This window comes from Corylus avellana, chromosome 5 (assembly GCF_965113065.1).
Source record: "Corylus avellana chromosome 5, dhCorAvel1.hap1.2, whole genome shotgun sequence".
NCBI lineage: Eukaryota > Viridiplantae > Streptophyta > Magnoliopsida > Fagales > Betulaceae > Corylus > Corylus avellana.
Window position 1 is genome coordinate 23,006,066 of NC_142494.1, and position 16,089 is coordinate 23,022,154.

At 37.2% G+C, this 16,089-nt stretch overlaps 1 protein-coding gene across 3 annotated transcripts; it reads left to right on the forward strand.

Annotated features, from left to right (window-relative positions):
* Positions 1-9,698: 9,698 nt before the first annotated feature.
* On the forward strand, positions 9,699-15,556 carry GDPD4 (PLC-like phosphodiesterases superfamily protein). Of its 3 annotated transcripts, XM_059596127.2 has the most exons (10): positions 9,699-9,715; positions 9,870-10,176; positions 10,311-10,397; positions 10,476-10,573; positions 12,070-12,130; positions 13,547-13,627; positions 13,834-13,926; positions 14,185-14,274; positions 14,932-15,059; positions 15,151-15,556. In XM_059596127.2, exons 2-10 carry the CDS (start codon positions 9,967-9,969, stop codon positions 15,317-15,319), a joined length of 1,017 nt encoding a protein of 338 aa, XP_059452110.2. In that variant the 5' UTR covers positions 9,699-9,715; positions 9,870-9,966; the 3' UTR covers positions 15,320-15,556. The 3 variants fall into 3 exon arrangements, with proteins under 3 accessions (XP_059452110.2, XP_059452112.2, XP_059452111.2); XM_059596128.2 differs by lacking the exons at positions 9,699-9,715; positions 13,834-13,926 and having other exon boundaries at positions 9,824-10,176; XM_059596129.2 differs by lacking the exons at positions 9,699-9,715; positions 13,834-13,926; positions 14,185-14,274 and having other exon boundaries at positions 9,823-10,176.
* The last annotated feature ends 533 nt before the right edge of the window (positions 15,557-16,089 follow it).

Here is a 16,089-nt window from a genome sequence, read left to right on the forward strand (position 1 = left end):
AAACAACCAAACCCATTCTCCAGAAAAATCTTCTACAAACAAACCAAACCCATTCTCCACAAAATCTTTAACAAAACAACCAAACCCATTCTCCACAAAATGTTCTGCAAAACAACCAAACCCATTCTCCAGAAAAATCTTCTACAAACAAACCAAACCCATTCTCCACAAAATCTTTAACAAAACAACCAAACCCATAGGAAAAACTCAATCGGGAAAGTGGGCTACCTTCAGGATGACGGGACCGGATGCGTGAACGGGGGGCTGCGTGAAGGGACTGCGACGACCGGCCGGCAGCGTGCGAGGGGGGCTGCGTGGGGGCTGCGTGACCGGGGGATGGCTACGATCGGGCGGCGCCGCGTGCGAGGGGGGCTGCGTGACCGGGGGATGGCTACGATCGGGCGGCGCACCGTGCGGTGGGGCTGCGTGAACGGGGAAGCCGAGAATCGGGCGGGGGGCTGGGTGAACCAAGGGAACGGGTGAACCAGGGGAACGGGTGAGATGCGTGAGCGTGAGCGTGAGCGTGAGCGTGAGCGTGAAGGAGAAGGAGGCCCTAAACTGTTACCTATTAACCTAAGCAAAACGGCGCCGTTTTGCTTAGGGTTCCCTAACCATAAGCAAAACGGCGCCGTTTTGCTCCAGCTTTAAAAAAAAAAAAAAAAAAAAAAAAATGCCATAAGGGCGATTTCGTAACTTAACCCTAATAAAACGGTGTCGTTTCGAGGTTTCCTTCCAGACTAGCGGTTTTGACTAACGGAGTGGCCAAAATGCAACATTTTGGTAGTTTAGGGGGCTACTTTATGAGTTTTGGAACATCAGGGGGCTAAATCGCAAACAGCTGGTAGTTTGGGGGGCTTTTTTATATTTTTCCCTAAAACTAAACTAACATGAGCAATACAATTAACAAAATTCCAAAAAAGGAAAATAAGGTAGGGTACATTGTTGATGGCTAGAACCACTAAAAGTGTGTCTCCTTCCCAGGAGAGAAAGCTGCAGCCCAAAAAAGTTGCGAGTCAAGTAGTCAGCAAGACAGCAAGTGCCCTTGAGTACATAAAAAAAGAAGCTCAAAATTATTGTATTTTTCCTTGATATCAGTGGAGTGATCATTTTGATAAATTAGGAAATAAATTCATTGTCAATTACGTTTTGTTTTTCTATTCACAATTATTTCGTTTTTTATAATGGTTATAAGCATTTTATATTCATGTAAAAAATTATTCTTGTTACAAGAATGTATGTAGTTGGGGTTGTTGATGTTAGTCCCACACTACCAAAAAAAAAGGCTTTATTTTAAAAATGGTTAGAGAATATTAATCTCCTAAAAACGCTGCTTATAAGCATGTTTATGGCCCAACCAGATATCAATTTATCCTAAGTTAAGGCCTAACTTAATATATTCTAAACGATGCTGTCTTATTTTTCATGAAACAACATCATTTTGGGATTTATTAAATATATTATTTGCTTTCAAATCCTAACCTTACATTTTCTTCTCTCTCCAATACTTTTCTATTACTTCAACTCATCTCTTTCTTTCTCACTATCTCCTCTCTCACTCTCTCTCTCTCTCTCTCACGCACACACATTTTGTTCTTTGTTTGACACGTTGTTTTGATCAAGATAGAAAGAACAAGCAAAAGAAGAATGGAGAGACTATCGTCAAGTAACATGAATTATTTTAAGGATCAAATGCCTAATTAGTATTTGGATTTTAATGACTTATATTTTTTTTCACCTATATCACAGATAGTAACTTTGTTATTGATAATGATGGGTCAGTACCTCCATCAATGAAACTAATGGATCGCCATGTTAGCCTAATCAAAACAATACAAGTGTCTTATGTCCCAAAAAAATAAAAAATAATTTTTTTAAATGAATAAAAAAAACTTAAAAATAAAATAAGTTTGAGGGGTGGCTCGAAGCCACCCTTTTGTGCCTAGTGGGGTGGCCGACCACCCCCATTTTGGCCATTGGGGGTGGTTCGACTTGCAAAATGAGGGTGATCGGCCACCCCTGTTTGGCCTGGGGTGGTTTGGCCAACCCACAGGGTAACCCTCAATTTTTTTTATTTTTTTATTTTTTATGCCTTTAAGGGGTGGCTGAACCACCCCATGGCGTGGTTTTGGCCACGCCCAAACCGGCCCTAGGAGTGGCTTTACCATCCACAATCAGCAAAATGTACATCTCGCTACTCTAACCCTAAACTTTTTGGCTTTGTTTTTTATATCGGGCAGTTTCCTACCTTTTGATGTAGAGTGACTTAGTGGGCTGCAGCGAAGAACATTAATAAGCATTAGATAAATACTTCTAGATCTTGATTCTATCAATGATCTAAGAAATCTTCTTGACAAAAGCTAGATATTCTCTAGGTTTTAAAGGAAAGAAAGAAAAACGCTTAACTCTGAGGTTTTTTATTTAATAAAATCAATAATCAACATAAACTAATAAATTAGAGGCTATAAGCATGTATTTATAGCCCTAAGACTCATAAACTTAATCAAATATGACATAAATACCCCCAAAACCCTAAACCTAATAAAATAACGAAATAGTGACTCCCAAAACCCTAATCATACTAAAACAATTAAATAAAGTCGGCTTAACCTAATTAAAATGCAGAAACAAAACATAATGACTCCGTGTGCAATCGATCGTAGGCACAAGTGCGATCGATCGCACAACCAGAAGCTTGGTGCGCATAAGTGTCTGGAAGTGCGCTCGATTGCAAGCATGCGAGCACTCAATCGCACTTCCAGGGACTTCGGCGATCTGCATCACCTTTCTGTTTCGTATAGTCATTGTTAGGTAGTGAGTATGTTATGAAATATTATCAATTAGGTTATTTAGTTCATTAATGTTTTATAGTTGTTTTATTATTTTAATATTGTTGTGTGTGTAGGTCTCTTATGTTATATTTATCTCTTTTTATCTTGTTATTTGTTAGTTGGGTAGGATTAGATTTTTCTATTTGGGTAGGATTAGATGTATCTATTTTAAATGGAAGTCATATCTCATGTGAGACTCTATTTTCTATTGTCTTTAAATACTGCATTATTTATGAATAAGGAAAGGAATCAAGTAAATTATTCAAACCCGTGTTTGTAGGAGTTGAGAGCACCTCGAATTGCTCATAGGATTCCTCGAAAATCCTATAAGAGGTTCAGGATTGCTCGAAAATCCTACCATATCAATCTTTCTACTTAGTTCTCATCACATTACGTAAGCACGTAACAAAGTAGTATCAGAGCCAGGTTTCCGTAACCCACTGCTTCAAGTTATGAAGGATTGTCTATATCAATGTGTTGGTCTAGTGCATGAACTCCAAAGAAAAGTGGAAAAATTCCAAAGAAAAATGAAAGTACATGAACTCCAAAGAAAAGTGGAAGAATTCCAAAGAAAAATGGACGAGTCGTTTGGCTGATTCAAGAGCACTTTAGCGAAAATAAAAAATGAACACCTACGTGAGTAGCAACAAACGATGTTGCGGGTGCAAAAGCCGCATGCCCCACACCGCCACTATGACCGCGACAACGCCAAAACTCAGCTGTCATGTTCAAAAATCCGATCAGATTACCATCATCACATCGAAATTCCACAACCAAAAATTCATCTGCACAATTCAGTCCACCAGCAAACACAATTTCACCATACCAAACCGGTCTTTAGTGGGACAAACCCCATCAGGTTCTTATTTCACAACAGAGACAAGAAATTTGGTGATAAATGCAACCTGATTTTGTGGTTCACCAGAAAAAAAAAAAAAAAAATGGTGAGTCAAAGGAGAAGAAAAAAGATTTTCACTGCAAGATTTTTACGACCTTGAGGACAAGGTCGATTCAAAGAGGGATGAAATGTTACGTATAGTCATTGTTAGGTAGTGGGTCTGTTATGAAGTATTAACAATTAGATTATTTAGTTCATTAATGTTTTATAGTTGTTTTATTATTTTAATATTGTTGTGTGTGTAGGACTCTTATGTTATGTTTATCTCTTTTATCTTGTTATTTGTTAGTTGGGTAGGATTAGATTTTTCTATTTGGGTAGGATTAGATTTTTCTATTTTAAATGGAAGTCATATCTCATGTGAGACTCTATTTTCTATTGTCTTTAAATACTGCATTATTTATGAATAAGAAAAGGGAATCAAGTAAATTATTCAAATCTTGTGTTTAATTTGTAGGAGTTGGCACTTTGAATTGCTCATAGGAGGTTTAGGATTCCTCGAAAATCCTACCATATCAATCTTTCTACTTAGTTCTCATCACGTTACGTAAGCACGTAACAAAGTGGTATCAGAGCCAACTTTCCGTAACCCACTGCTTCAAGTTATAAAGGATTGTCTATATCAATGTGTTGGTCTAGTGCATGAACACTTTCATATAGCTAAATAGGGATACGCCTAAGTTATCTCTAGGTCTGTCCGGTTGACCCGTTTCTCCTTCTACTCGCAAGCTATAGTTGGTTTCTCGAGGAACTCTATGGGTGTGCTCTTTATGGGGTTGGTCTTTAGTGTCGTGGCTAGTTGAGAAAGTTGATTTTCCCAACTGATCTATTCCATCGGGACTTGTTCCATTTTGATTTTCTTGAATTGGTCCTTCAACTCCAAGGCCTTGGTGAGGTACATTTTCATTCAATCTTCTTTGGCTTTGTAGTCACCCAACACTTGACCAACCACCAATTTTGAATCATTGTGCATGGCTAGTACTTTTGCTCTGAACTCCTTGCCTGTGGTCAGTCGGGTTATCAAAGCTCTATTCTCAACCTTGTTGTTTGTGGCTTTGAAATTGAACCACAAGGCATACTTGAGCTCCACCTTGTATGATGAGGTGAGGACCAAACGAACTCTGTTAGCCCCTTGTTTGATTCCGTTATATGGCGCCAACCGATGATCCAATTGATTGCACGACTAACCACAAACCATGAATGCCTGCATGAGGAGTAAAAAGTAAGCTTGGAGACTTACTTGGGAAGCGCTAGTGGAAATACTTCTAATACTTACGTTAGGTAGGGTTTTTGTGAAGAGAATGCTTTCTAGATATAAGGAGAATGCCCAAGCAATAGATTATTTAATGTGTGTACTTGGGATAGTTGCATTCCCTTTCTTAAGCATAGTAGTTTCCCCTCATACCCCCTTGGCTAGGTGTCGTCCTCTAATAGAGTATGAACCTTGGCCAATCGTTGTGCCCAATTCACTTTTTTTAGTGAAGTAATTCGGGGTGAAAAGGTGGGTTGCGGTTAGCAGTTATTGCTAATAACCACTAATCGTAACTGCCTAGGCGATTACTAAATTTCACCAACTGCATCCACTAGGCGGTTAGCGATTAGTAAACATATAATCGCCCGCTATAACCTTTTTTTTTTTTTAAGTTTGGCCTTTGGGCCAATTTTTAGTTTTGGGATTTATATATATATATACCACATTGGACCAAATTGCTCCAAAAGGAGCCCATATTGAAAATTCTAAAATATTAGACCCCAAATTTACATTAATTTACATATACTTGTACTTTTTTTTTAAAAAAAAAAAAAAGGTCCTTAAATGTAAATCATAACATGTTAAGAATACTATATATATATATATATATACCACATTGGACCAAATTGCTCCAAAAGGAGCCCATATTGAAAATTCTAAAATATTTGACCCCAAATTTACATTAATTTACATCTACTTGTACTTTTAAAAGAAAAAAAAAATTTAAAAAAATGGTCCTTAAATGTAAATCACAACATGTTAAGAATACTATATATATATATATATATATATATATTGGATTAGTATGAATTTGTATAATCATGCCATGTTATATATGTAAAATTTGTTATTATATAATCATATGATTTAATGATCAATTGATCATGTGATATAATCATATATATTATAATGATAATACATTAATACTTCAATTGTGGTTATAAGTAACACATTGTTTGATCCAATGTTAATTACTTAATTTAATATTATACGAATCACATTATCATTGTATATGGATAATATGATTAATTGTTTGAATTGTTATTGAATCATATGATTAAGTATTGATATTATACATTTGTATTATTCAATATGCATATATGTATAATTATAATTTATAACATATATGGACTTATAAGTTTATAACATATATTGGAACTAAGTCTCTAGGTACTTAATTATTGTATTAGTATGAACATATATACTTATGACTTATGTCATATTATGTATGTATAATTTGTTATTATATAATCATATGATTTAATGATTAATCGATTATGCGAATAATCATATAAATTATATTGATAATACATTAATACTTAAATTGTGATTTTAATTCTCTAAAAAAAAAAAAATTGTGATTTAATGGTCAATTGATCATGTTGTTGTTGTTGTTATAATTATTATTATTATTATTATTATTATTATATAACCGCTAGGCGGTTAGCGATTTTTTACTAACTGCTTTTAAGGTAGTTAGCGGCTAGGGTGGCTAACGGTTACTGGTTAAGGTGGTTAGCGGGCGGTTAATAACCGCCCGCCTTTTCACCCCTAGAAGTAATGCATATGTCAGGTACTGCTTGTTGGTGAGGGTGGGCAGATCAACCGATTACCAACCGTCTACCGACTGCAATCAAATCGACATTAACTGCAACTTCCAGAAGTCGGTTAGTAAAATTTTTATATCAATTTTTGGTTCGGTTTGGTAATCGGTAAACAAATTTTCTTATCGGTTTCCGAACTTAACTGATAAGGAACCGATAGTGGGAGTATAAAACGACGTCGTTTCATTTTTATTTTTATTTTTTTTCCTAATATAAAATAATCAAAACTACGTAGTTTTCGGATGTTATATATACATCTCTTTCTTTTTTTCCCCTAACCCTAAATCAAATCATTTGGCTGTCCCCCTCTGCTCTCTTGACTCTTGCAGTGCTCTCACTCTCAACTCTCTTGACGCTCGCACGCCTCTCTCTGTAGTGACCCAAATAATTAACTAAGCTTAAATAGCTTAGCTAAAGGGTTAATTTGGACTTTGGGTCATTAGGAAGAGCTAGAAGGGCATTTTGGGAATTGGACTTTCGGACCGAACGTACACTAAGGTTGCGAGACATACACTCGTACGTATGGGACCACCGGACGTACACTGACAATAGTACGCCATACTCTACCAATAGTACATGGATGTATGCTGGGGACGACATGGACGTACACTCGGGACAACATGGATGTACGCTACTCTTGAAATACTCCTTGGATAATACCTAGACATACGCTACAGCCTTTGGACCACTATGTAAACAGTACCAGACGTACACCCTAATAGTACTCGGACGTTAGCCACTTTTTGGAGTAGTTGGTAGCACCCTCTACTATAAATACATCCCTACCCTCAACATTTCACACAATCATTTACACCCCGCAAAAATCCTCTTGTGAGTGTGTTCTTGTGAGTTTTGTGAGTTCTTGGAGAATGAGAGGTGATTCTTGGAGGTTTTTGGCTTCAATGAGGTAATCTTCTGAGCTTAGCTTGTTACATAGTTATGTTATTTAAGTGCTTTTCATAGTTAACTTAGTTGGTAGTTTGTAGCTTCTAGTTACGTTGTTGCCCTTAATGTTGGTTTAAGCATGGGTTAGTGTTTGATTCTTGTTGGGTATATTTCTTTTTGCATGGAAGTGTTGTTTTGAGATAGGAGGTCCTAGATATCATTTTAGTAGCTTTATAACCAGTTTGGGAGGATAGGAGGATGGTTGAACCAAATGAGGTTCTACCTAAAGCTCTTTGAGCGAACGTACGACCACAAACCCGAACGTACGATCATAAGTGTTCCAGGGAACGCCACTTTGGCCAGTCGTCCGATTGCCTCTAGTTTCATGTTCTAGGTTCGTTTTAGTTTGATTTAGAACTAATTATATGTATTTTCTCAGTATTCGAGGTTATGGAGCCTAAGGAAATTTTACAGAGGAGCCTTACGACCAAGGTTAGTACAAACTCATATGGATGCTTGTTGTTACTTTTCCCGCATTGCACGACTATTTTATATATATCAAACATGCATATTTTGCAACTCTCATAAAATACATTTTGGAACTACTATGAACTCCCTTTTGTGAAAATATATGTTGATTAATAAGACAATGATGATACTTGTAAAACTATGCATGTAAAAGACTGATAAGATTAATTGCATCGTATTACATGGTACACCAATATGTGCGGGATAATGACCATGGGCTTACTATACATGTTAACTTTATGGTTAAATGTGTGTATGTGTGGGCTTTGGATGCAATGGTTTCGTGACCAAGGCGCAGCTATTCTCTAATGGATAATTACTATAGGACAGACATCATTAATGGTGTGGGCCACCCGAGGTCGGACTTGGTTGTGCCATTAATGTTATGTACGGTAGCGTACAATATCCAAGGCACCGATGTTGTATTACAGGTTCCTCGGGACAACACCAACCCTGCTGAGAAGGAGTAATATTTCGGATAGACCATACGGTTAAACTATTACTGTTACTTATGATTATAAGCATATATTATATCTATATTACATCCATGATAAACTGTCATCTTATAATGTTGCATGTGCTTTATAAACAATTGAGTTCACTATTTAATGACGGGTACGTCATGTGCATTTATGCTTATTAAGTCGTCGGACTTACCCTTGTATTATTTCTTTTTTTTCTTCATATGTACAACTGTGTTGTTATAAATAGTTTAGCAGAAGATGGTTACCGCAAAACATCTAGTTATTGAGGAGGATTCGACCTGGGAGATACTTGAGGACTTATTGCAAGCTTAGGCGGGTACTCATGGTAACTAGTATTTTTGAGTTATGATGTAGGCTTAAGAGATTTTATGCATGCTTGCATATTGAGGTATAGCATGAATTCCTTGTAAAGATGATGACTTATATAGTGTGATTTTAGCTACTTGATGATCTTTGGTAGATGCTCTGGTTGTAACAATTATGTTTATAGAATCTTTTTGTTTTCGTTGTTTAGTATCCTCTCTTTTCAAGAAGTAGAGGTTCCTGAGTCTTATTCAGAGTGGAATAAGGCTACGAGACGATTCGTAGATTTAATTACTAGTTAATTAATTTTCAGGACATTACACTCTCAGTCTCACTCTCAGCTCTCTCGCAGCATGCCCCTCTCATCACTCTCAGCTCCCGACCGTCTCTCTTTGGCTCTCTCATTGTCATGTTGCTCTTCTGTCATGAGTCCGTGACAGCGTGGTTTGACTTCAGTTGTCGGTGGTGCAGCGTCGAAGCCTCATGGTTGTGGGTTGCGCGGTGTTGCAATGTTGGAGCCTCGTGGGTTGCATGGTGCTGGTTTGACGATAACCTATTATCCGAACGGTTATTAACCAATTAACTGTTTTAACCGAAGTTTTCGGAATAATTTATTATCAAAATATTATTGGTTAATTAACCGAATTAACTGATAACTTCGGTTAATTATCGAAAATAGGGTTACTCATACCGTTATAACCGATACCCACACCTATGTGAGGTACTGTCCAAACAGAGTAACTACAGTTATTTATTATTCATCGTGCCCACTTACAAGTTAAGAGTGTCGGTGAATAATGGGACAGTTGAAATAGCAAGGTCGGTAATCATCCTCCCAGTCGCACCCCACATACCATACTAATCTGAGCATCTGCTAGTGCTAGTAGCCACAGCTCATTCGAGTTGCTGTTCGGGTACACGACCCGGCCCAGGTTTGTTTTCTCGGTTCTTCTCTTGGGATTGATCGGGCAGATATTTGGTATATGAGTAATTTTCAAACTTTAATAAATCCCCAAAATGTTAAGCAACATACAATCGAATAAAAAGGTGGCTTTCAAAATAATTATTGTAATATCGTATTTACAGCTCCAATTTCAGCAATTCTCTCCGTGAGAAAAAAAGAAAATGCAAGGTTTGTATGTAAGAGAGTGAGAGACAGGGGAGAGAAAGGGAGAGACCAAAAATGGCTATCCCAATGAGACTGCTGGGAAGGAGACAACGAGGGGAGCGATTCCTACAGAGGCAATTCGGTGGGCACGGTGGTGGATTCCTCCATCGCTTCAGATTAAGATTTTCTTCGCAAAGACTCTTCCGTACGATTATCATAAGCCTGGTCTTCATCGCTGTCGTGCCTCCAATTTTCTTCCACTTCCGACTCAGGAACTTCCACCAGGTCTGTCAGTTCCTTCATTTACTCAAACCCATCAAGATTTCCATCTTTGTTAATATTTCCTTAAATAGAATTTGGATTACTGGGAATGAATGAATGAACGAACGATTTGCATTTTGCAACGTTTGCACACACAGATGCAACAAAGAAAGTGCGGTTGGCTGAATGATCCTCCGCTTGTATGTGCTCACGGAGGTGACTCGACTAAGGCCTTCCCCAACACGGTAAGCTCCCCCCATGTTACCAAACTCACCGGCTTTAGGTCCCACTACTAATGTTGTCTTACTTTTTCTTCTTCACAGATGGCTGCATATCGTTTTGCACTTGGTTCTCATGTAGACTGCATTGAGATTGATGTTTCTCGTTCCTCAGATGGGGTTTTGTTCGCGCTGCACGATAGGTACTTCTGGGCTCCCATGTTTTTGCTTTAAGATTTCACCCACAATCTAGTTTTGCTGATTCATCATCTTACTGCCATGGTACATGAACAACCTCAAATCAATTAATCATGGAATTAACTACCTTTGATAGCTGGGATGTTAAGCGGGTGGAACTGGGTATGACTGAGATTCGAATCTTATGATGTTTTAAGTTGTTTTATTATGGCAACATATTGTGGTTGATATAGCTCGTTATGCATGATCTGAATCAAAATATGGAAAATGGTGTAGAAAAAAAATCAGAATATCTTGGATGTATAAAAAATGATGAGAGTCATACGTTAAGTAATACAAGGAATCTTTGATGTTTGGTGTGGAGATATGACTCTGAAGGAATCTTTCCCAGGCCTTCACAATATAGCTAATGCAAAAGATGCGTCCATCGCCGACAATTTGGAGCTTACGGGTGGAACCCGCAAATGGAATGTTAGTTTCTTTCGGTCGGTTCACGATTGGGAATTGGAAGTGTTAGCCTCGTTCTATACTCTGTTATATTCCTAGAGAATGAGAAGGGGAGGGAAGGACAGAATTTGGTGGATCCCGTCTAGAAAAGGGAAGTTTGATGTCAGATCTTTCTATGATGTCTTGGTAAGCAAAGAGGCTGATCCTTTTCCTTGGAAGAGTATTTGGTGTACCAAGGCACCTTCGAGAGTGGCTTTCCTTACTTGGACGGCGGTGCTAGGGAAGATTCTTACGATTGATAATCTCAGAAAAAGGAATTTTATTGTGATCAATAGATGTTGTTTGTACAAAAATGATGGGGAGTCTATTGATCATTTGTTCCTTCACTATGATATTGCTCGATCCTTATGGTATGCTATCTTCAGTCATTTTGGATTGTCTTGGGTCATGCCTAAGTGGGTGAAGGGATTATTTGCTTGTTGGTGGTCAGGAGGTCGCTCCAGGAGTGGCGTTGTTTGGAAAATGGTTCCGCAATGCATTGTGTGGTGCCTATGGTCAGAAAGGAATGAGAGATGCTTTCAGGATTCTGAGCGATCTTTGGAGGAACTTACGGCCTTCTTTTTCCATACACTCTACACATGGACAGCAGCTTGGCTCGCTCCCTTAGTTGTTAGCTTTCTTGATTTTCTTGTCCTTTTCTCTTCTTCTAGTTAGACGTTTCCCTTGTATACTTCCTGTGTACTAGGGTTGCGCCCCTCTGCACTTTTGATATAAAATATTACTTATCAAAAAAAAAAAAAAAAGTAATACAATGAGTTAATCGTGTTGGTTGAACACATTTAAAATCATTCATGCACTTTTGTGCTCTTCTGCTATCTTTTTGCATATTACCTATTATAGGAGTAGTAAATACCATCTTAAAAGCATCCATAACTGATGAACAAAGGTATACTTATCTAAAAGTGTTGAAAATGTTCATGGTTAAGCATTATTTATCCAGATTGTTTTCTATTGAATTAGCTACTTGGAGATTTGATTCTCACATGACAGGCAGGGATTTGCAGCGGATATCTGGAAACAGTACTTCTAAAGTAGGGCACTTGAGCATGAAAGAGGTGAGACTTTTGTGAATTGCCTTTCTTGTCAACAATGTTAAGCAGCTCCCCACGTATTTACATTATGAATCAAGTTTTTGTTGTCAATCTGCCAGTTAATGAATGTCAACCACACTTGTTGTTGTTGAAGTTGTAACTGTTAATTTATACATATGGAATTGTAGATGAACATTCATTTGACTGGTTGGGTTGGGTTACCAGGGATACCAATCCAATGCTAACCAACCATCTTATCTTCATTAAGCTTGGACCAGACTGAGTAAGTATGTTGATTAATACCGTGCAAACCAACCAAAAGGGAACAGATTGATTTATTCTTGGTTTGAGCTAGGCCAAGTTGTGCCAGGTTTGATATCTTAACGGTTGTTGGTATTATCACTCATGTGTCCCAGTGGATCAATGTGATTGTGGCCTACATGCAGATGGAAAAATGACATATGAGAAAACCAGCAAACAAGACCCTCAGGACCCTTAATTGAGCTCAAGTACTAGCCTTTGTTCTAATAAAATAGTTGGTCATGGTTTCCTAAAGCTAAGTGTAGAAGGTGTGATCTAGGATATTTTCCTCAGTTTAATTGTTGGGGTTCTCAATTGTAAACTATCAGTGCTTCTGGTGAGTTAACAGAATTCTTGATAGAAAGTGAGGAGAGTTTGGACAAATTTTAACAATGGCCTTTTGCCTTCAATAAATCATTCTTCTGTGTATCTTCTATAGTCTTACACATTCTGGGTCATTTAAGGGGAATAGGATGAACCATAATCACGATGATCCATTTTGGAGTGAAGTGTCATTTTCTATTGGCAGCCTCAGTTTGACTTCAAAAATTTACTTTTGATAACCATATCTGCTGATTCATGCATGGCTTCTAGTATTAACTTTTTTCATGTGATCTGGTTTGATCTGAAGCATGCAAAGTTTTGAAGTTGTCATGACATATTAATCTCTAGTGACAGCAAATACTTTCAGTTTTCTTTGGGTCTAATTTGGAGAAGATATTATTATTTAATGATTTTGGTTAATTGTACGTTATCCACTTGTGATCTGGGTTGGATTGAGTTTGATTTGCCAACCTGTGGTTTCAAAAATTTCATTTTACCCACGTGAAGTCGCATCCTCTAATATTTTTCTAGCCTTGAATTGTTAAAATTTGTGTGTAAATCCATTACCTCGAAATAAAGCCCTAAGATCATGATAGCAACCTCATTACAATGTAAAATAAGCATATATATATATATATATCTCTACCCCAAGTTGGTAAAGTGCAACTCTTGAAACCACAAGTTGGCAATTTGAACTTAACACAGGTGGTTAAAGTATAGTTTCCGTTTTAGTAATATCATAAACCCTCCACACACACACACACATATATATATGAGTAATGTTGACTGAGATTGTATTTTAGTTTGTGATTGTAGATAAAAGAGCTAGGCAGTGCTCATCAATCTGTGGAGAAGTTTCATGATGAAAGAATTCCTACCATTGAAGATGCTTTGACGGTATACTCCGGATTTCCATAATCCTTCTGAAATAATGGTTGTTCGCCTATTTTACTAACTAGTAAACATATTTCATCAATCTTACTGACCCATTTGGTGTGCCTCATGACCCTATTCATTGACATCTATCTGCAAATTCTTTTTCTTTTATTCTATTAAAGCTTTGTCGTTGAGTTTTCTCTGATATTTTTAATTGATGTTCTTAGTTGATATCAAGTTCTGTTCGGCAAGTGGTTATAGATGTTAAGGTTGGGCCTCCATTATATGAAAAAGGGCTTGCAAAGGATATTCTTTCTGTTGTAAGTTTGTTATTTGCTTGCCCTTCCCCTGTTTTTATTTTTATTTTATTATGTTTTCTAACTTTTACTCTACATATGTGATTATAATGCATTGAATAACTATCTAACATGTTAAATTATAACTAACTTCAAATATGAAGTTACCTTTTGGTTTGCCATTTACAAATGCACTGTTGCAAAGCTAAAATGGTTTTCAAGTTTTACCCACGAAAAATACTTTCAAGTCCTGTTTATAATTTTCACTGCATTTTTTAACAGGTTGAAAGAACAAAGTGTTCAAATTGCCTTGTATGGGCTAAAAGTGACAGTTTAGCAAGGGATGTAATTAAACTATCACCGCATACTATGGTAAGAAGCAGTGAACTGATTTTAAATCTTCAGGATCTTTTACTATACAATTTTTTATTTTAAGATAATTGCTTTGTCCTGTTTGCTGAATTCTCTTGTGCTAATCAGTGGGGAAGATAAACACTTCCTATCTTCAACTTGAGGAAATTTTGGTGAAGTTGTTGACTGCTTTGAAACCTGAAATTATCACGTGTCCTGCACATTGGACTGTATATATGGGGATCTTACCAAGTAGTCTTCATGTCTTGGTCTTCTTTGCTTTACTTTACTTTTTCTTTTCTTTTTTTAATTTGTTTTTGGGTGGGGATGGATGGGGTGTTATTGCAAAATATGGTTCCTTCCTTTAGAAGCCTTTTTGGTTCCCCACCCCCCTCAACTTTTTAATAGTCTTTTAGCTGCATTTTAAAGTTATGGAATGTCTGCTTGAGATTGATAATCTCATCACCAGCGGACTTGAATTTATATACTTAAATTATCATGTTTTAATTCATTTTACTGGTCTAGCAGCATTTTCTTTTTTCTCCTTCTTATATATATATATATATATGAAATACTCAACTGGCCTGACTCGTAAAGCCAGATATTTAGGTACGGAAGTTGGTGATGTTGATTTTTGAGTTAATTCTCGCATTCTAAAAGGGTGAGATGTCATTACAGGTGGGTTACATTGTCATGAAGGATCCTTCTACTGGGGCTAGAACCAAATTATTGAGGATGAAAAGTGCTGGAGTCGTTGGTGTCTATCACCCTTTGGTTGATGAAAAGCTTGTGAAAATTCTGCATGGGTATGAAATCTGTTTGATGTATTAGTATTTGGAGGTTAACAGCACGTGTGTGGTGTGTGTGATTTCATGTTTTACATTTGGGTCTTAACAGGAGGAATAAAGAAGTCTATGCCTGGACTGTCGATGACGTGGATTCCATGCAAAAGATGTTGTTTGAGCGAGTGGATGCTGTTGTTACAAGCAACCCTACTCTACTTCAACGTCTAATGCAAGATACTAGAACACAATGCCTTGAGGAAGGTTTTACGATGTCACAATGACATTCATTCATTTCAAGTACAGAACTTATTCTGTTTCAGAGGCTTGCCTTCCACTTTTGTGAATGTCAGAATATTTTGAAATACCAAATAGCCTTCATTAATTTACTTATAATACTACTTGATTTGGAATATTATCTCTGGCTGTGATGGTATTGACACGTTCACATGCATACCCTATTTCAGGTATGTATTACTATTGAGAATATAAGCTTCAATCTGATAAGTCATTTATAATCACGAGTGAATAATCTTTATGCACCACTACTTGTAGTTTATGACAATGGACCTTTTCTGATGGATGGTATTCCTGCAAGGCTTTTCTGCTTTAAGCTATTGTTTTGAGCAAATTTGATCTATATAGGCTTTAGTCAGGGGACCCAAGTTTTAATTTGGAGAGGAACTCAGAGCCAAAATTATTTTGGGAAGGGACCAATTAGTAAAAAATACATTAACTTTTTTTTTACTTTAAATTTTTTTTTTTCTTGGGGGACCAGTGCCACTCCCGGTCCCCCCCTAGTCCGTCATTGGCTCTAGTCTTTGGTGTGCTGCATTGAAGGTGGGGTTGATAACTTCTTACACAACTTGCAAACTCGACACATAAATACGAATTATCAACTCTGAACTGATGCCTTGTGCAATTTGGATGATACCGATCAAGTCTCGCAATGACAGTGTTGGTGCGAAACATGTTTTCTGTAGAAACTCATCTCTCACCCAAAATCAAAAACATGGAGCATGTTATTTATCTGTACCATAATTTATTAATTCAG